Source organism: Charadrius vociferus, unplaced genomic scaffold (assembly GCF_000708025.1).
Source record: "Charadrius vociferus isolate BGI_N301 unplaced genomic scaffold, ASM70802v2 scaffold505, whole genome shotgun sequence".
NCBI classification, from domain to species: Eukaryota; Metazoa; Chordata; class Aves; order Charadriiformes; family Charadriidae; genus Charadrius; species Charadrius vociferus.
The window spans coordinates 1,015,026-1,036,160 of record NW_009648645.1 but is presented as its reverse complement, the minus strand read 5'-3'; the positions used below and the strand labels follow the sequence as shown (position 1 = coordinate 1,036,160).

At 37.9% G+C, this 21,135-nt stretch overlaps 1 protein-coding gene across 1 annotated transcript in view; it reads right to left on the bottom strand.

Moving 5' to 3' along the window:
• Positions 1 to 12,898, bottom strand: part of TMC1 (transmembrane channel-like 1) — a 70,795-nt gene extending 57,897 nt beyond the window's left edge. Inside the window, exons 1-3 of the mRNA XM_009886410.1 lie at positions 12,859 to 12,898; positions 4,274 to 4,339; positions 3,771 to 4,146 (exon numbers count right to left, since the gene is read on the bottom strand). Of these exons, the coding sequence (XP_009884712.1) occupies positions 3,771 to 4,146; positions 4,274 to 4,339; positions 12,859 to 12,898 (482 nt within the window). The remainder of the gene's footprint in view (positions 1 to 3,770; positions 4,147 to 4,273; positions 4,340 to 12,858) is intronic.
• Between the last annotated feature and the right edge of the window lie 8,237 nt (positions 12,899 to 21,135).

Genomic DNA, 21,135 nt, shown 5'->3' with positions numbered 1-21,135 from the left:
AAAAGAGGTTCTCATAGTTATCAGATGCCCTGCTATTAAAGACTCAAATGCTATTTATTGAAAAGACTGTCACGTTAGAAAGTCGAACTCATCAGCCATAAAATTTCAGACTTCACGTGGTAAAAAAACAGTGCCACAGATAAGCCTACAGAAAGAAAGACTGCTACTGAACACCAGATATATTTATTGCTATTCTGGTATTGTTATAAGCAAGGGAAGAGCTATAGGAAAACTTAAGTCAAATGGATGAAGTTCAATAAAAGATTTGTGCATACAATTTTGAGGCATTATAATGCAAAAAGAGTCATGTCTTTAGGAAGAACAGAAGGGATTAAAGGAGTCTGTTTTTGAGAGAGCTTTAAATCCTTACTTGTTACAATCAGCTGTTTTGCATTCTACAAAGCAGCCAGCCACATGCGCAATACCAAGGATTTCCTTTGACAGAAGATTGCTGCATTATGCAAATTTGAAATACACAGTTTTACAAGACTGCAGTGAGAGTACTGGGAAATATGAGTGGTAGGTGCTAATGCAATAAGCTTACTGAGGAAAGGAAGCTGAGCAGAGCACAAGAGGTAAAGTAGGGAGAATATTGGTTCTTGTGCCCATTGTCCACTACTGCTATATTTGTCTTTGCAAACACATCTCATCTTTAATTTTTCACTTTTCTTTGGAACCAGAAAAATAATTAAAAAATCCAAATTTCTAAGCGTCTTCAAGAAATCAATATTTTCAAGAGTGTTTACACTCTGCAGTCAAACTTTACGCAGTTACTACAGGCTTTTGCTTTAGCTCGAGTGGTTGAACGCTATGAGATTCAAGCCAGGAAATTAGAATTCTCTCTTCTGCAACCAAAAGTCTCAGCCTTTCATGAAAGATTGTGATTCATACAGTTGAAGGACAGAAGGGTTCACTGTCACCTTCAGGCTAAAACAGAGCATAAAGCATCACTAAATATTTTCACATCAAAATACCACGTTCCTTTGCTCTAATTCAATGCACACAATGTGTCTTTTCCTAAGTCAGTAGGGCTTTAAGAGTCTAGAGTGACAAGTGAATAAATTTGACTAAATTTTTTCCTAGTTTTTTTGTGAAAATTCTATTGTTTATTGATAATTCCCATAACACGCCCTGGTACTTATTGCTCTTTGACAATCTTCCTGCTAGCAAAAATATGTAGTGCCTGTACTGCCTTAATCTTCCTTCTACCTTTGGACTTTTGTATAAGCTTTATAGTCTTGAGTAATCCTACTAAAAATCAGTTTATTTTCTCACACATAGGCCTATACAGTAAAAACAGAAATTGCACAGGCTAGGCAGAATATAAGACTCCTTCTCTGAGGATTTGTAGCTCAAGTGACTGCATACGGTTTCTATCTAAGACCAATCAGTCGCAATTAGACAAGCCAATAAGGAACAAAATATCTTTTCAATCTAAGAATATGAAAGACCTTCAGAATGCGATTATAAGGAGAAATTTATCATGAGTATTTTAGGGATGATGATTATGAACAGTGTAGAGCAGGCCTTCCTTACACCCTCATTAACAGGTAACAATCAGCCATATCAACAACCAATAGCATCTAGGAGCAGAAGATTTAAAACTCAGGCAGAAAGAACTCCTTTCATCATGGAATTACCCTATGAAACTCACTACCACAAATTAGCAGAGTTCAAAATAATCAGATTGAATAAAAAAAAAAAAAAAGAATTCCACACAGGCTTCATCTAAGATTCCTTTACATCCTTTATGTAGAATAATTAGGGCATAAAGAAGTTTTCCTGATTTAGGTGAAAAGTAGAGGGGAGGAAGAGGGTAAAAAAAACAGATTCTACAAGTACTGTGACCTAGCCAAAAAAAGCAGTATTTGTAGAGTTTAGCAAAATCCACAATGACAGCATCAAATACAATATTATCTCCCTGTGGAATAATATCACATTTAATTTTACTTCTCTTTTTGTTCCCGGGGGGGGGGGGAGGTGTTTGTATTTTCTTTCTCAACATCTTATTTTACCCTTATCTTGCTTTTTCATGCTGAAATGTCTTGGCAATTAAAGAACTACATCAGCAAGATGTACTTTTATACAGCACATAGCATTTGTTGCCATAGGTCCTCACAGACTTGCTTGACAGGCTATATTTCTGTGCTGCCACCCTGCTCTTTTGTCCTGAAGGTTTGCAAATCCTTTATCTGAATCACAGCTGAACTGGTTACCAGCTTATTTCCTTTTGTTCTTACATTATTTTTGCTTTTCCTTTAAAAATCTTTTAAAATATTTTTATATTTATTACTCTACAATCTTGTCAGCTGGTCCCCTAAAGATCTAACATTATAATGCTCTTGAGGTATCTTCCAGAGCATCCTCAGTTTCTCCTCAGATTATATGCTTACTACTTCAAGAATGAAGTCTTGATCCAGGTAGCAATTTCTAATTCTTGAATCCAAACATACATATTTTAATGTTAAGAACTTCGGGAGGAAAGGAAAAACATCGTGCCCTCATTTAATTTTATATTTTCAGTCGTCTTTTTTTAATTAATGTTAAATTAATTAATGTTAATGTTAATTAAATTAATGTTAATGTTTAAAGGAATGTTCAGGACTGTTGCTATATGAGTACAGGAAATTGCACAGAGGGGTGTAATTGGCACCACAGTGAAGAGCCAGCACAAAGAAAGATTTTAGGCATTCTTGTAGGGATAAGAAATGAAGTAGAAGTATATTGAAATGGGATCATGGATAAATTAATGCAACAGCATGTCTCACTGTATTTTTGCCTCTCCCCTGTGTCCTGCTGTGCTCTCCAGTGATGCCTTTGGGAGCACTAACAGCTGTAGCAAGTGCTGAATGGGGGAAGGGGAATCTCTCTCCCTCTGGACTGAGATAAGCATGCCTAGCTCCATTTGCTCCATTATACGCCATTCCCAGGGGTGGTTTCCTTTCAATAGCAAGAGAATGCCAGGATGGCAGAAAAATACAAAATAATTTTCTGAAGTGCTCCATGTTGGTGGGGTCTTCCAAAGACCACAAATTGCGTTAAACAATTTGGAAAAGTGAATGGTAATATTTCAGAGGGAGTGAGAGGGAGACAGACTGGAAAATCCTATCTCAGCCCTTGGTTCTGGCTTCTTGAAAATTTGGCACTAATCTTTTATAAAAAGCTGGCTTAAACCTGGCTGGGGAACAAGAACTCGATCTTGTGAAAAGTGTCAAGATTTTAGTTTTGCACTGGAAACAAAACTACACCTTGGGTTTTTGGAAGGTTATCAGCTTGGGGTTTGGAGGATTTCAGTTTTAGGGAAAGGAAAAAGCAAGAGAGATCTTTCCTGTTGTCACCTCTGTCTGTCATTTGCTTTTCTCCCCTGTCACTTTACTCTCTTTCTCCAGAGAATGGCTCATAAACTTAGGATATTTAACTACCATCAAGGTGACCCTGGCTTCAGTTCCCATTCTACCTGATCAGATTTGGCCTGATCGTCAGGGTATCGGCAGTCCCAGAAGGGCCTGGCAGGTCATTTCCTGAGGTCCCATGCTGGATCTGTGACAAACCCCTGACTTCATTGCTCCAAAGTAGCTATGGCTTTGTGGAAAGTTTCCATTATACTCAGCTAGCATTTCCTCACTGCAGGAAAAAAATATCTGTTCAGTTCAAATTAGGCTGTAATGAGTAAGGGAGTCATAATGACTTTCAGTATTTCACAGCTATAAATGAAAGCAGGTTTTATGTAAGACTACGAGTCTATATTAAAAAAGAATTTACTGAATTACCCAGATCCTGATTTCTTTTTGTCTTTTTTCTTCTTGTTGGCCTTCTCTTTTTTCCCTTTCTTATCAGGCTTTTTGTCCTGTTTCTTCTCATTTTTCCCTTTCCCACTTTTACCCGCTTTCTCATCTTCCTCTTCTTCACCATCTTCCTTAGATTTCTGATTTGCCTGGTTCTTCCTGGCTTTTGTAGGGTCTCCATCAGAATCACTGCCCTCATTTCCAGCTGCTCGTCCCCGTCCTCTACGGTTTCTGTGCCTGCGATGCCCAGCTCTCCTTGTCCCATCTTCATCATCCTCATCCTCCTCACCACCACCACGTCTGGCTCTCCCTCTGGCATGTCCCCTTCTAGTTCTTGGTGTTGCTCTCTTCCCCCCTTTATCTGTGACGGATTTAAAAAAGTGCATGAGAGAAGGCAGTATGTTAGAGGGAGACCTTTCCCTTCTTTTGTTCATTCAGATAATCAGAAAACATCTGCGTGCAACCTCAAAGTAATCCACACTGCTGACCTGTTCCTTTGACGTTTTCTTCATTCTCAGCTGCACTGCCTTCTTCATTGTCAACATCACTGTCATCTGTGGAGTGAAAATAAAGGTCATGACAAACTCCCTCTCATGGAAGAAATACGTAGGACAGGAGAACCCTCAAAAAGAAACACAATAGCAACATTGTACAATTTGGGGAAGATGAAAATGCTTCTCAGGCAATTCTCAGTGATTTTCTTAAACACATGAAAGATAAGCACTGGCTGAGATTAAAGAAGATTAAAAGAATCATTTTCCTATTTGACTGACTGAAGGGCATGAAGCTTCACAGCTGCAGCATGGCAGAAGAGCACAGACCCAGAAGAAAGAGGAGACTTACTTTTAGGTCCAGCAACAAAATCTTCAAGCATAGAGATAAAAGTTGACCCAGCTTGCTCATATGCTGTACCACAGTCCTCTTCCACCACTCAGGAGATGACAAAAATATTGGAGACTCTAGAGAGAAAGCCTTTTTACAGAAGCAAGTAGCACTTCTGCTCAGAAACGTCTTTGGTTTGGGGTGGATCTCTTGCTTAAGTTTTGCACTCTCGGTAAGTTCAGTAAGAGATGCTGTCTCTGCTACCCACCGATAACCAGGAAAACATCCAATTCATTTGCCTGGTACGCCTTGAAACTGGTGTCATGCATATATAGAGAAGAAAGAAAAATATCCCTCTCTTTCATATGCATTATATCCATCATAATATTTAATTATACACGCTCTGTATATATTGGTATGAACATATTATTTAACACGTAAGTCTTGAAACTGCTAGTGGCATTCACCAGCAATGTTACTCGGAAGCAATCCAACTAATACCTGAGAAACTAGGACCTCATAGGCTCTCTTGAAGTATCTTTCAGCTTGTACATGTGAGACAGCATTTGAGACACATCAGTGAAATATCTAGAAATGTATGGTAGTAGGAGATTAATGAGAAGACTAAGAAATATTACCACAACTAGAAATAGGCAGCTGTCATTCCACCCCTATATACCACATATATTCCACATGTATGTTGTCTAATTTCCCCTCTGTACAGGCAGGACAGGTGACATGTCATGATCATGTCATAGTTGTATTTTTCAGACAAGAGGAAACTAGAGTTCATAGAATCATAGAATGGTTTAGGTTGGAAAGGACCTTGAAGATCATAGAGTTCCACCCCCCCTACCATGGGCAGGGACACCTCCCACTAGACCAGGTTGCCCAAAGCCACGTCCAGCCTGGCCTTGAACACCTCCAGGGATGGGGCCTCAACAACCTCTCTAGGCAACTTGTTCCAGTGCCTTACCACCCTCAAAGTGAAAAACTTCTTCCTAATGTTTAATCTAAACTTGCCCTTTTCCAGTTTATATCCATTCCCCCTTGTCCTATCACTACACGCCCTAGTAAAAAGTCCTTCCCCAGCTCTCCTGTAGGCCCCTTTAGGTACTGGAAGGTTATCTTCCTACTGGAAGAGTTATCTGCCTTCTTTGCTCATCTGTAATACTTTTTTGAATTTTTCTTTATATTCTGTCTTTCCCCATCTATTCCCTACTTCCCTAGTTCCTTTTATAAAGTTTATTAAGCCACTAGTCATTTGTTAAAAATTTATATACAAGTCAATTTTTCTAGGTACTGCTGCAGATGGCTATCAGACACAACTTCTTACCTTTACCCAGTATCAAAGGAAAGCAGTAAAATATATAAGGCTGAAAACAAGAAGGAATCTATGGTCTTGTTTCACTATGTTCAGTAATGGGCTAAGAGTTATTACCCAGAATTTGACAGGCATTTAAAAACTGTAATATATATAGGGTGTCTAAGTTCCATCCACAAAACATTTCAGTGTAATTACATTTTCTAACATTTCCACAGCATCTGCACAATAATTTTTCAAGACTATGCAAAAATGTCATCATTCAATATCACCAGTGGAATGTGAAAATAAGTGCTCCTTTGTTCTGTTTGGACATATACCTTCTGCCGCTGACGGTAACAAGATCTCCATTTGACAAAGATCATTATGTTGCTATCGAAAGCTTGCAAAGATGAAGACAGACACTTCTAAAGGGATACTTTGCATGCGACAATAGGGTATGGTCTTTTATTGCAACTGATGGTTTCGCTGATCTCCTCCAGCCAAACAGAAATTGCCAGGGAAGCACTTTAATGGTACCAGATTGGCCTCACTGCAGATTCTGATAATCTCATACAACAACCAAACAGCAGGAGGTTTATCATATATGCTGAAACATGCATTAGCAGTGAAAGTGTATCATGCTCAAGTTGACATCATATTGACATAATAGTGAAAGTGGTAATAGACTATGCAACACAGAGGTTTAAGTGGGGCAAAATGTAGCTGTTGGGGTTTCATTAATTCTAATAGCATTTCAGGTTAAATAAAGTGTTAAACTACTTAATAGTTTTCAGGCTACTTGAAGAAAGCGCTGGCAACACAACTAGAGGGGAGTGTATCTCAGTAGTGACTCCTGGGTGTTTATGTCTTTTTTTTTAATCTAAATGCTCAGGTACATGAGTGATAAAGTTTTTAAAGAAATTAGGAACAAGCATAAAATCAATTAGAAGTACATATTGCTGCAAAAAAAATGACCAGTGGTTACATGGAATCATACAGCTAGAAAAGTAGTCAGTACTACAGACATACCCGACCAGGAGAAGTGCAGCTTCAAAAGTTATTTCTGCAAAAACTTAAAATTATAGCACCAAACTGAACTTCAGAACATTCCTGCCTCGACAACCCCATGCTCGTAGGGAAACAAAACATCTTGATACGAAGAATATGAGGGTCGTCCTTCTTATTCTGGTGTATCCACAGAATGAGAGATCTCTCCCAGGTCTCGGGTATGATACCAAAGACATTGTACTAGAATTTATTTTTAAAAGAAGCTGTAAGCCAAGGAGGACTCTCCAATCCTCTGGTTTCCTCACTCTCTACTTTATGGCATGAGCTGTGTCACTAGCATAAAAGCTGAAGCTCAGGGTAGAACTAAAAGTTATTCACTTGTGTCGGCTGTGATAGCAGTTGGTGCTGTATAGAAGGAACAAAATTGCTGAGAAGGGGGGTTGAAGGAGCTTTACCATCCCTGAGGTCTGTCCTAAGCAGCATATATACATATGTTCATATAAACTACATAGCCACCCCACACCACACCTGCATTGCAGCTATCCCTGGAGACTTGTAATTCAGACAAACTGTTTTAACAATTGACTTTTTGTGTTTGATGGTTTTGCCCATGTTATTAAAAGGCCAATGTCATTAGCTGGTTGGGTATTTAAGCAATAAGAGACGTAAATAACCTTTACTGTGTTTAACATTATTATTATTAGGAAGCTATTTCAGGTCATTAACTCTGTAATACTTTTCAAAGGGGAAAGCAAGAGGCTAGGCAGCTCATAACTCAGCACTTTAGCTGCTTGTGGCAAACCCTGTCTTATTGAATTATTGTAGAAGCATTTCAACGATATACAAATTACAGTTCATGGTGACACTAAATCTAAATGCAGTTTAGCACTAAATGTAGATCTTCTATAAACCGCAACATAGAGAAACAGTAGAGTGCATTCCTCAGGCACTGTATTATCATCTAGTAGAGAAACTGAAGAACACTTTTGATGCTCTGGTTTGTTAAAATAGAAATGTATAGTCTTTGATGCAGGAACAAAATCATCATTATGTGGCATCCTTTTAGGTCTATATACTTGTTTTCTGCTTTTTAAACAGATCTTCATGTGATCCCACTTACCAAAAGTTCAGTGAATAGTCCATTGAAATCAACTAAATTTGACTAAAGCACTGTCTAGAATTACTCATTCTTCCAGAAAAGGGTTGATAGGATCTCATTTCTTCACAGTATTAATATTCATAGGGCTAATATCAGGTAAATAGGCTTTGAGTCAGCTAACTTGAGTTTATGTGAACCACTGCAAACTATTGCTCAGCTGTTACATCTTCCAGGATACATCATCCTGCCCTAATGATATATATATCATTAGGTATATTTGGGGCTATGGTCCGTAATTCATTATGCTCTGGGAAACCCAATCACTTTCTGCTTATGTTTTTTTCCACAGTAGTTTAAGGGAAACTCTCATCTTTCTAGACTAAGGGCAGAGAAGGTGTAATGTGAGTAAGCTATCATTTTACTTGAAGTCTTATTTATGTTTTAGGCTGTAGCCACAAGTGAGCCAGCAAGACTGAAGGAAGATGTCCTGAGCATGGGCTCAGACTAACATGCAAGTCAGAGACTGCAGTGAAGACAGAAAACATCAGACAGCTCAGGAGACAGCTCAAAATGTTGACATGTTGGCTGGTGAGGAAATTAAGGACAGAAAAAAATCTATAAAACCATAGGAGTCTTTTCTATATGAGGTGCCCATTTAGCAGATTGTGGGGGCTGTCGTATCCTTACCTTATTTTCCCAAGCTGTTTGTACACAACTTACCAGATGGTACTACCCAGATTTCATGTTTTGGGGTTTTTTTTAAACATGTTTTATACTGACAAAGTTTCCTTGATTTTTCATTGTGAGTGGGATAATGATTCTAGGAACTAACCTGTAAAATATTGTCCACTGTTGTAGTATTACTGCTCACATTACTACTTTGTAAGACTGACCAGTGTTAAGCAGTTCTACGTACTGGTGCCATAAAAAAAAATTTCAGAGGCACGCAAAGTAATCTGTAATTCAAAAAGTGCTATCAAACTTTTTGTATATTTCAGAAAATAAACTTCTACTTTATTAATTAATTTTCAAGTCAATGAAATGAATCATATGCATATAGACCCTTGCAAGCAATTACTATGTTTTCCTCTGGACTGGACTGCACTTGACTTTTTTCAGTGCCAGAAAGACATCAGCCTAGATAGCTAATAAACTGGGTGTCCAGCATGTAAAAATGTTAGCAATGCAAGATCATATTAGACAACAAATGCATGTGAAATATTAGTAAAAAATTATAGGTAGAGTTATATAACATTGAATTATAGGTATTTACACGTATTTCTATACTATTCTTTCTGATCATGGAAATATGAGAGTGTCTCACAACACTTCTGTGAGGATAAATATCACTAGAAGTAACAGCTGTGAAACACACCAGAAATAATATACCAAGATCTCACAGCAAGTCTATGGCAAGAGTGAATCGGCTCAGACTTCAACATCCAACATTCAAGACGTTAACACTATAGACCCCGTACTCTGAGCATATTTCCAGACTTTGGGAAAAAAAGCTTGGCCCACCTTGGCCCACCTTAGGCACAGGAGAAGGGGACTTAAAATACAGAAATTATAAATAAAAATTGCATTTCTAGCACAACTAGAACACTTAGTATTTGAGACCATGCCTGATTCTACTTCTACGTTTTTCCCAGTTAGTGTTGCAATTTTTTTCTTCCAATGGACTAAAATAAAAATCACAACTGAAAAAAAATTCCTGTCCAGCAATAGCTCTGAATCTATGAAGTAAAATAATAATTCCTATTCAATTACACTCACACTAGCAAATATACTGCTTATTTTTTCTGCACCTGAATTGTCAAGGTTGTAAATATTGAAGTAGGCAGAATATTTATACTACAAACTCATAAAGCCACTAGTGTCTTGGAAGATTTATTAGTCTTAATGTATATGCTATGGCCTGCAGACTTATAAACCCAAAGAGTTTCCAGAAGTTACAATAAGCTTTCCACTCTGCAGATTGCCACTAAAGAGAATTTGCCCAACTAATTGTAGCCCAGTCAACATTTGAAAATTTCAGATGAGGACCACAGGGAAAAAATGGAATCCGTTCAATCCACATCCATAAATTGCTTATTTGTTTTACACTGATAAAGAAAAATTACAAATGTTCTACTAAAGTAACAGAGACTGAGCTTGCACAGCACAAGTTGGCACTTTGGCTGGCATTGGGCACATCATCTGATAACACTCTCCTCTTTCCAGTTTCCTTCTGGGCTGTACTTACACACTACGAGGTTTGAGTGTTGTCTCTCAGCTCGTGGGTCAGGATTTCTCTTAGGCAAATTTCCCCTTCAGGGATAAATAAGTTTGTTGCACAACCTCAGTGCAAGAAATTTAGGCCAAATATGATTTTGTTATTATAAAACCTACAGAAGGCAGAGGAGGAAGATAATTCAGTGAGAAACCCCTCAGTATTTCACCTTCTTCAGGAAAGTTACCAGGCCACTGTCTCTTACACTGTCTCTGTGATTACACCCTCATTTCCCTACGTATGCCAGACGAAGTCCTAACCATGTAGTGCTTTGTCCTACCCAAGACTAGAGATATGACAAGCTTGCAGGTTACTGTAGTAAAACAGCAAGCAGAAGCCACGTTCACATTTAGTCTTCATCACATAGATGGCAATTTTTTATTTTCAGTCTGTACTGAAAGAATTAGGATAAGGATATTGTGCTCAATGCATTCTGGGAAGTGTGAGACTGTAGTAAATCATTCGACCTTTTCAGGTTCTGAAATGTGATTTACTTAGCTTACCGTCATTCATTCATAGTACTGTTAACATGGGAAGAACACATGTTAATATGGAGAAAGCAGTTTATGTTCAAGTTACAAATGTAGCATTCTTAGTGGATCTGAAGTCAACAGTATTTTCGACTACCTTGTGAGAAGACAGCTCTTTTAAGGTTAATACCTACAGCTGACAAGCCACCACCGATTCTCTTTATTATTTTTTAGAGATAATAGGCACTTTCTATCTGATCTCTTTTAAACATCCACTCTGAAGATATGTGCCCTAAGTCTTCTTTTCCTGTATGAGAAACTTTGAACAATGAATTCATGAACTTAGCATAATGAACCATACATCCCCTACTATCATAGATTTTGCAGAAGTCATTATGAAACAAGAAGAATGGCCACACCAGGCTTTCACCAGACTTAAAGATATCAAAAAGCAAAGATGTATGGCCCTAGACTGCATTTTTGCAACTGTTGGGGTTGTCCATTTTTTTGCAAGAATATTCCTCAGGACAGTCAGCAATGTTGAAGCAAAACCTCCTGTAAAGAAATTGCAACTAAATTAGTGCCTGACCTCTGTGCTGACTCAGACCAGCCCTTGGAACATTTTAAGTCAAAAGGGGACTCAGAACCACATTCTGAAAGTGTATCATAGTTACTTATAGTGGAGCTCCAGCCTTTTAAGTCTTCTTAAATCAAGACTAAGTCTTGAATTTACTCATGCAATGTCATCTCCAAATATAATCATAACTGTCATTAAAGTAGCTAGATTTTATTATAAATTATGAACAGGATAATTTTTTCATGCTAAATGTGACAAAAAGTGATCATGATTCTGCAACCTGAAGATCTCAACCTTCTCCAGTTAAAAAATGTGTCATTTTTGTTCACTGTGGGAATGCTAACCTCTGTACTTTGAATGAATAATAAACTCTCTGAGTCAGAAGATAAGCCAATTCAATCAGAAATCTGCAAGTAGAAGGCAGATTTTTACAGTAAACTTAGAACCTCAGTATTCTAAGAATTTGTTCATTAGTAATGCTTATAAAAATGTGCGTGTTCTATGGTCATGCTCTCTACATTTCTGTTGAAGCTGGTATTTTGCCTATGCTACATTAAATTCTGAGGTTTTCTTATGTTAAAATGACCTCCATTAGCATGTAATGCTTGAAAATAAAATTGGTCAGTAAAGGGACTTGTAGAATAAAAAAGGGAGGAAAAAAAACAATGAAGGTGCTCAGACAACAAAAGGAAAGAAAATAGGATGGACTCTTAAAATTAACTACATGAAATGCTAAGCAGTCCCTTCTGATGGTTTCTACGGAAGTAGAACCCATTTCATTAGTATTGCATGTTACAAATGTAGATTAAAAATATAGAAAGTGCTGTTTAGTAGTACCAGCCCTGGTACTTAGCAAACCCTAATGAATTCATTCAGAAACCAGTCTGGAATCAGGTCCCTGGCAATTTTCTTCCATGCTGAATATCAGAAATGTCATGGCTGTTCCATACAAAAAGGTCCATATTTTGGAAAGAGTAGTATTGCCCATGAGAATTGAAAGCCCTTCCCATATCTACTAGTTGTCTTGCGCTTTGCCAGAATAAGGTATTAGCCATTATCATCCTACAAAACCATTTCTTACACCCAGAACAGTGCAGTATCAAAACAGAAATATTGTTAATCTTACTATGGATGATTGAAGTTTCATACCAAATACTGAAAGCAATAAGAAAAGTAGGCATTGCCTACGTGCACCTTACGGAAGCCAGAAAGTACCCTTGTTTTCTTAATCTTCCCCATAAACTACATATAAATGTAAGACAAATAACAGGGCTGTGGTTGCACCCTTTTGATTTACTAGCCAGTGGAAAGCCACACTGCCACGCTACAACTAGCCAACTTGTACAGCAAAGCTGCCTTCCAAAGCCAAGTAAAATACATTTCTGAGCAAAAGACAGTGAATTGTGACAAAGGACAATTTGTATTAGAAAGAACAAGAAGAAAACAAAACTCGCACACTGTTGAGCTACATGCAGAAAATGAATATGTGTTTAAGATGCATAATTATAGTTCTAATTACCATTCCCTTCAATGGCGGCTGACTTTTCATTTTTAGGCATCGTGACTGTATTTCACAGGGCTGCTCCAGCTGCTACCTGTATAAGAGATCGTCTGAAGGTTGAGTGGTTCAAGATGAAGTGTACCACATCAACATCGTCCTGTCTGTCACTGAATGGATGGCGCTGGTGAAGTTTCACTGGCTGAAATATAAGAAGATACTAATTTCCTAAGTGATTAATCTTTCATGAATGTTTAGTTTACTATTTAGGGTTGGCATGCTAGGGTCAAAAGAATGGAAGAAGTTGTTCACCTTCTTTATTATTATTACTGAAAAAAGAAAAAATCTCCTGGAATGTACTTACTTATGACTAACACTAATGTTTAAATGCAGAAGTGCCTTACTGAGCAAGATTATTGCACATTGTCTACACAGACACAATCTGATGCTGTATACGGGTCTACACTTCAGCATGTGAAGGATGTCACCTGGAGGGGTTTTTTTTTCTCATGAAAGACAGCTTTTATCTTGGACGTATTTAAATTGCATGACTTTAACATCCTGACACTGATTTAAAACATCTTAACAAAAGGAGCTGGATGATGATATATCTGCTGGTTTATATTTGCATCTCCTTGCAGTTCCTAAATTTACCAGTTTTACTCCAGTTCACCTTGTATCTACAGCAACAGACAAGCTTAATGGTAAAACAAAGGAAAGATTTAATTAACAAGACAGGTCAGCCTTGGAAGTAAAAGCTTTGAACCAACTTGTTACAAATAAAACAATGTTACATCTAAAAGAACATAAAATGTAATTCTTGATCTGTATTTAACAAGATAACTCCTTCACAGCTTCCCCAGTATTCCTCATTTGGAATTCTTTCAGTGTGATCCACTTTGAAAAAAGGTATAAGCATCTGCAGAATAACCCACATTCTCAGACACTCCTGAGTGGTTTCTGGATCCACATGACTATGAAAGCCATTATGGACTTTTTTTGAGCTGTCATTCAGAAGTCTGAAGGAAGTTTATCTGGAAGTTCATCCAGTGATGCCAGCTACTTTACCTTTTCATTTTCAAATTTTAGCATCGAGTTTTTTTTGGAAATGCTGAAAATGTTTGCGAGTGTTGTTTGGACTGACTTGAAACTCAGTTTACAGACAAAACACTTCTAAATGTTTAGTCCTATTTCTGTTAGAACATTAACATCCTACGTTTCAAATATTACCAAGGAGATTACATATAAAATTGTAACAGACCCTACACCTTTGTCAATAAAACATGTTTTCTGAACTAATCTTATTTCCTTTACTGCCTTCTTATATTAGTCATTGTACAACAGCCTAGCTCCTGTGCGTTTATATATTTGTGAAAGAATTCCAATGCACACACAAAAAAAGGCAAGAAAACATCAAATCATCTCTGAAAATCCATAGTTAGACCATGTCTAATACACCATGGTTTTAAGAACACAGAAAAATAATAATCATATCCTAAAAATTCAGTTCGTAAACTTCTGTACTTCTTTAATAACAGAAAGGAGAATGTCTCAGGAGGAATGATTAGCATGACATTCAAGTTAATAATCCTGCAAGTACTTACAAAAAGAAGCAGTGAAAGCATTGTAATGAGATGTTTCACAGTTGCAGTAAATCAGGAGCATAGTCTTGATGGAACTGTATAGATCTTCATCAGAAATTTAAGTTCATAATACCTCACTTTCATTTATTAGCCACATTGGAAAATATTTGACTGGATTCTTGAAAAGGAAAGGCACATACATTGAGGGCTGATTTATTAATCTTACCAACAAAAATGACATTACATAAATATCAAAGATACAAATGCCTTATTAAAAAAGATCAATAAATAAAAGAACTAAGGTCATATACACAGTCTGAATGTGGTCTCTGGGTGAACATTTGCTATGAAATAGGTGAGCTGCACCCTCCATTTTATTTTTTTCTCAAGGTCTCCCAACTCAGACAGTGCTCAGATTTAGTTAAATGCCTTTACCGTGGTGCAATTTTTTAGTGTAGACAAGCCAGTATGGTTTGTTGGTTTGTGGTTTATTTTTCTGGCTGCAGGAGTTTACCGTCTCCATGAGTTCCACCACCTGCTGCCCTCGCCACTGTACCACTAAAACTGTCCAAGGGGCTGCCCTGTAAACTGGGTCACTAATCAAAGCAAATAATCGTTTTCTTAAGTCAGCTTAGTGCAGTGATCCTATCCACAGCACAGTCCCACAAACAATTGTATTACCACAGAAGGGGGAGTCAAATTGTGACATGATGTGGGAAAGGGCAGCCAGGGTCAGGAGGCAAAAAGAGGGTGCAAACCTTTGAAGACAGTCTTGCCACTGGAGATAAAATAGCACAGAGCTACATCCTGTGTTTCTATTTACCCTTGGAGACCTAATACTAAGCAGAGATTGAAGACAAAACTGTATGAATTTAACGTCATAGCATCCTACAACTTCTCTAGTGCAAATATAGATAAATGACTGTGTAGAGAGCATGGACGGTTTTCATTTACACAAGGTTCTCTTTACAGCACACAAGTCTTGCAAAAAAAAAAAAAAAAAGGCCTTTCATTTAATTTATTTCTATTTAATAGCAACGAAATCAAAACAACACAGAGTGGTTTTAATATAAAAAAAAATGATAAAAATGGCCCCAGTGCAGACAGGCTCAGAGAACTGGGCCCATTCATAAATGAGTTTGTTGCACACTGCAAATACTTCTGTTATTAGCAAATATGTCACTTTTTTCTTTCTTCAAATCTGTATCTCCTTGTCAGAGATGCTTACTATGTATTCAGAGTGCTGAAGCATGCACAGTACACTAAAGATGAGGATGGAAATACACAATTATTCCTTCACCACAGCTGAAACTCATGGAAAAACCTGTAATGAAGAAGTGGAAAGTATTGGTCCGTGTACCCTTTGTCATACCGCTAACCTGATAACCCATTTGACAGCCATCTGCCAATCAGTTAAATCCATTCAAGGGAAATAAAGATGATACAAAAGAGCAACGGCATAACTATGTTTGTGCCCCAGTAAATCTGCAAGCATCAATTTTGCTTATAATCAGCATTTAAGTTGCAGTGCCACAACTTTTTCACAAAGAAATAATCACTGTGGTTTCTTTCCTGCCACTTCTGCACAGCAGCTGTGAACCCTTTCTACCACAATGGAATGCCCTAAGTGTTCATTTTTCTATGTTTCAAGGTGCATTTTTCATTGATTTCTAAACATTCTGCAAAACTTAGGGCAATACATTATTTCCTGTCAGACTTTGTTGCTAAAGGTGACTCTTTTCAGTATGGGGTTTCAAAATACCAGTTTGTTTTGAGGGACACAAAATATGTATTCTGCCCTGTTGAAGCACATGGTAAAATCAAACTGTTCTGGAAGCAGATATGAAAAAAAAATGAAGTCATGGCATTGTAGCCGTGCCAGTGAAAACACCTTTTTCTATGTAATGTATTTTTGAGCTTGCCCTAACCTGGTGCATCCAAATGAGTCAGGTGAGCCTGAACAGCGTTAACTGGTAAGTCTGTGCCTGCCATCCTCATTATCCCACATCTTTCCACAGCTGAGTGGATGACTATGCCGACCATGTCTGGGAGCGGCAGGAAGTTGCATCAGGAGGGGGTCAAGGAGGGATGAGGGTCAAAACCTCCCCAGGGGGCACCAGTGCAAGCAGAATAGGGTGGTGGCAGTGGCGGTGGGGGGACCCTGGGGAGGGTGGGCGTGCAAAGTCAGATGACAAATCAGATTGACTAATTTCATGCAAGAAGACTTCACAAGCCGACTCGCATCCTTTTCAAATACTAACTCCCAAATCTAAATGTTCAGCTGTCGGACACTGATTAGAGAATGCCTTGTGATAGAAACACAAGTAACCTTGTTCTGATGCTGCAATGCTGCACTGGTATTCACAGAGAAAACAGATATAGCTCAAATCTACTTGCAGACAAAACCTTATTTGGGTCGAGGTCTCTGAGCAGCTTATGAAAAGGAAATCTAACAGCTAAGTCAAAAAACTACAGGAAATTCCAATAGCCTTCTGCAGCTGTTGTTTCTGAAGCCATTTGTAGATTTTCTGACATTTCTGAAATACTGTATTTCAAGTTTCTTTGAAAAACTCGCAGTTAAGCCAAAAGTACAGTGTGATGTGGTTTTTGTTATACTTAGGGGCTTTACAATCTCCTGGCAGACATGATCACCAGGTTCAGAGGAAAAACATCAGGAGTCTCATGAATAAGCCATTTTTTTTAAACTTTCTGATCAATTAATATGTATCACAAGAAATTAGAGTGATATATATGATTTAGAGGAATTTATCCAAATTGCTCTTCATCACTGGATATATCCTGCTCCATCATCCATCAGAATGTTTTCTTAAAAGCTCAAAACCAGCTTTAAATTCCTAAACATTCATTAAAATGCTGCCAAATTAATTTTTTATTCAAAAGGGAAATATTTAGCGGAATTTCTACATATCCATGTGCTCTATTCTTAATACCACTTTTGAAAATTTGTAGCCGTAAGCATTTGGGAAGTTCATCTGAAGATATGTGTGTATGTATTTCCTCTAATGATGTTACTTATAATTAGATAAGTATTCTTGTCTTTATCCTAGTCAAAATGTATGGCTCACTGAATGGTCATTAATACAGCTGCTTTCTTTAATAACATCTGATATCACACACTGCTGTCTATGTCTGACTGCTCACAGCACCTGCTACGCTGACGAATGGGCACACTGCTAACATAATTGGATTTGCTGCTTAGCTGTGACTGCACTCAGCAGAGGGACTCCAGATTTACGTCTTCAGTGCAACCCTTTATTGCTTATTTGTTCTAAAATAAGATTTAAAAAAAAAAAAAAAAACACACTAATTGTTACATGTCTTGAAGTACCTATTTGTATAGTAAGTGCAGCTGGAGCAGCCAAAAAGTGGTGAATAGAAGTCTTAACCTGCAAAGACTGTTTGAGGCAAGGTGTACTCAAGAGCACTAAAATCCTGAGACTTTATGACTGCACAGCCATCAATGCCCCATGTAAATCACAGACCAGGTCCTCCTAAATACCGTGCCCACTTTATTGTACTCTACTACACCAGATAACACTTGCACAAGCCATAATCACTCAGAGAACATAACATTCAACAGTGACTACTTTCTACTCCAAGGTTTTGTTGCCTTTTTCAGGCAGCCTGTTTGCAAAGGACTTAGCAGGCACAGGTGGCACAGCTCAAAACTCTGTGCTTGCCAGAGGAAGTGGAAAGGTTGTAATCATCATCAGGAACTCCTCTCTTTGTGCTTTGACCATTGCATGTTCTTCGAGCAGACCTCTCTACACCTCATGAAGGCACTGGGATCATGACAAGCTCCGCAGGTTTCCTAGCTAGCATTTGTACCCCACTCTGGTTCCTCTGCAGTCATGGCAAGTGGCAAATGCTATAAAACCAACAATGACTCCTCTTTTTTTTTTTTTTCTTTTCTTTTTTTTTCTTTTTTTTCAAGGAAATCATAGAGCAAAGAGCACCAGCACCATGTTCCATCACAGTCAGGAGTTAGAAAGTAAAATCTTGAATGTGAAGCTTCAACAAAATAACAAACCCCTGAGGTAAAAAAAAACAAATTCTGCCGAATGACCAAGGGCATGGTGCCTTTAGAGGGAATGGTCTAGTTATACCTCTCTTTCACATTGCCTGCAAAATCAATTGAACACAACACAAATGAAAGACAGGAGTCCAAGGAGGAACAGTGCAACAAGTAGTCAATTCAATGACAAATTCTTCAGCCACTGAATAAAAATTATTAATAACACTGCCTATAGTCCTTCAATGCACTCAGTCAGTGCCTGCTCCTAGGAGCTAATAAGTATCCTGAGAGGACAAGGTCAAACAAGCTAAGCACACCACCAGTCTTTATTGTAGTACTGGGAAAATCCTACTGCTAGTAGAATAGAAAGAAAACTGATTTCAGGAAGGGGAAAAAAAACCCAAAACCATACTACTTAGAGTCTTTTCAACTACCCATATGGCAAACTTCCCATAAAACCTATTTGCCTCAGGGTTGTTATAAGAATATGAACATGTGAGTGAAAAAGGTTTTTTTTAACTTCTATGCACATTCAACCAGAGTTTTGTGAGCAGATGTGCCAGAATGGATGCCAATCAGTGTCAGTGACAACGTCAGTCTTTGATACGTGGACATCCCTTGATTAGGCAAGATTTTGAAGCAATTAAGTCATTCTCTACTGACCTCTTGAACAGCTGCTGAACAGTGATAAGTTTTATTATTTGGCAACCCTGGACAAACTCACACAATAGGTTAAAGTTTTAACAAGTTAACTGCAAGTGTTTCCTAGACTATTAATGATCCCTTGAGACCTAAATCCAGCAATTCAGCTGATGATGGAAATAAATATGCTTGTATCAAGTGAACACAGAACAAACCAAGGATAAAATAAGATACATTTTTTTTAAAAAAAAACAAACATGAAGGCCTGAAAAAATGCACAATTATATGTACAAGCAACAATAACCGGAAAAACAATATTAGGCTCCAACCTTGGACACACAAACTCAGGCTTGAAATATGGCTTACAACCATAAAATCCAACTCTCATTAAAATCAAAGCTGTAAAGTTAAGCACCCCTGAAAGAATGATTTGCAACATCTAAGATTCTTTGAAAAAATATCCGTAAGTATGGCAGAGACTAAAGCTTGTCTTAAAATTACTATGATTTTGCCAAAATGCAGATCATCAGCTACTGAACAAATTACAAAAAAACCTACACCATTATGATCTACAAGTGAGCTTTTTTTCCCATAAAATTTATTAGTTGCTTAAAGACAAAGGCAATTTTGCAAAAGCTTTTTCAGTGTACCCATGTCCTTGTTGCTGAATATGGCAGCATTATGTCATCATTTATTGAGGGAAAATTCTTGGGAAAAACACAGCCTTGCATTCCCAAGCAGGTACAGCTCCAGCACTGCCATAATAAGATGCAACAATCAAAGGTTTGATATCAGTGATGGTCCTTGTACTCCAAATCCTGGGTAAGCTTTCCAGCCATCCCCAAGAGGAGGTGAGGCAGCTGAGCACGAGGCATGGAAAGAGCTTTCTTTTCTTTTCCTCTTTGTGTTTCTTAATACCTTGGAGATTTCGGCATACACTTTCTATGCCTAACATGCTGCGTTGCACTGTCCTGGCCAAGGCCACTGGGCCAAATTCAGGGAAAGAATATGACAGTTTATTCTTGCTTTATACTTGTTTTTATTATGTGATGCAACACTCACCCATTAATTTTATATCTCCACATACACACACATATCTGCAAACTTATATTAATTGACTTAATTAATACGCCTAACTCTGCAGACGCAGACAAAGATAGTTAGTTTATTATTTCTGTCTTTCTTTGACTATCACAGTAATGAAAAGCATCAGGAAAGAGCCTTCATACATCTTCAAAACATAACACTCAGTTTCTAAAAATATACAAAGCTAGAAACATAGGCAGTGTTGATGACTGTTATGTAATATCTCTAGCTGATAGATAGATAGGTATACAGGTAGGTAGGTTGGTAGGTAGATGTTTTGTTAAACTATTTGGATTACAATTTGCTGTGAGAAACTGCAGACGATGAAGACCTCTCCCTAGAAGCTGCAGTTTCAGCTGCTACCAGCAGATGGCAATGCATGTGAGTCAGTCTTACTTTAAAACGAAGGCTCCATTCACACGAAAAGAAAAGTTACGGTCTCATTACTTACAAAGCAGAGGACCATCCAAGAAAGATTTTACTTAAAGGCAGCAAAAGACAGAGCACAAAATTAAACCGCATTAATCTTGCACCATGTCAGTTATGTCCCTGCTTTCCAGGACCTGTTAGATTTAAATTGATCAAACATTTGGATGGCAGACATAAAATATGATTCTTTGTCAATTTAGCAGTAACAGAAACAATGTCCTCTTCTGTTTCAGTGTGTTTGTATGGCTGAAGTGATACAAGTTCAGAACAACACCTGGACTGCAGCTAACTACAGGAGGTAAAGGCTCTGCAGACAGTCCTCTGGTATTACACACAAATCTCATTTATTTGACTGTTGTTTCTAACAGAAAAAGAACATGGACAAAATGCATCACTCGATAATGTGAACTGGAAAGAAAAGCAAGAAGATATGTATGCTTTATACCATTACTTCTTCCATCAGGGAGAAATGTAATGGAAGAAAAAACAGGTTCAGAAACATAATTCTATCTCCACATAGTC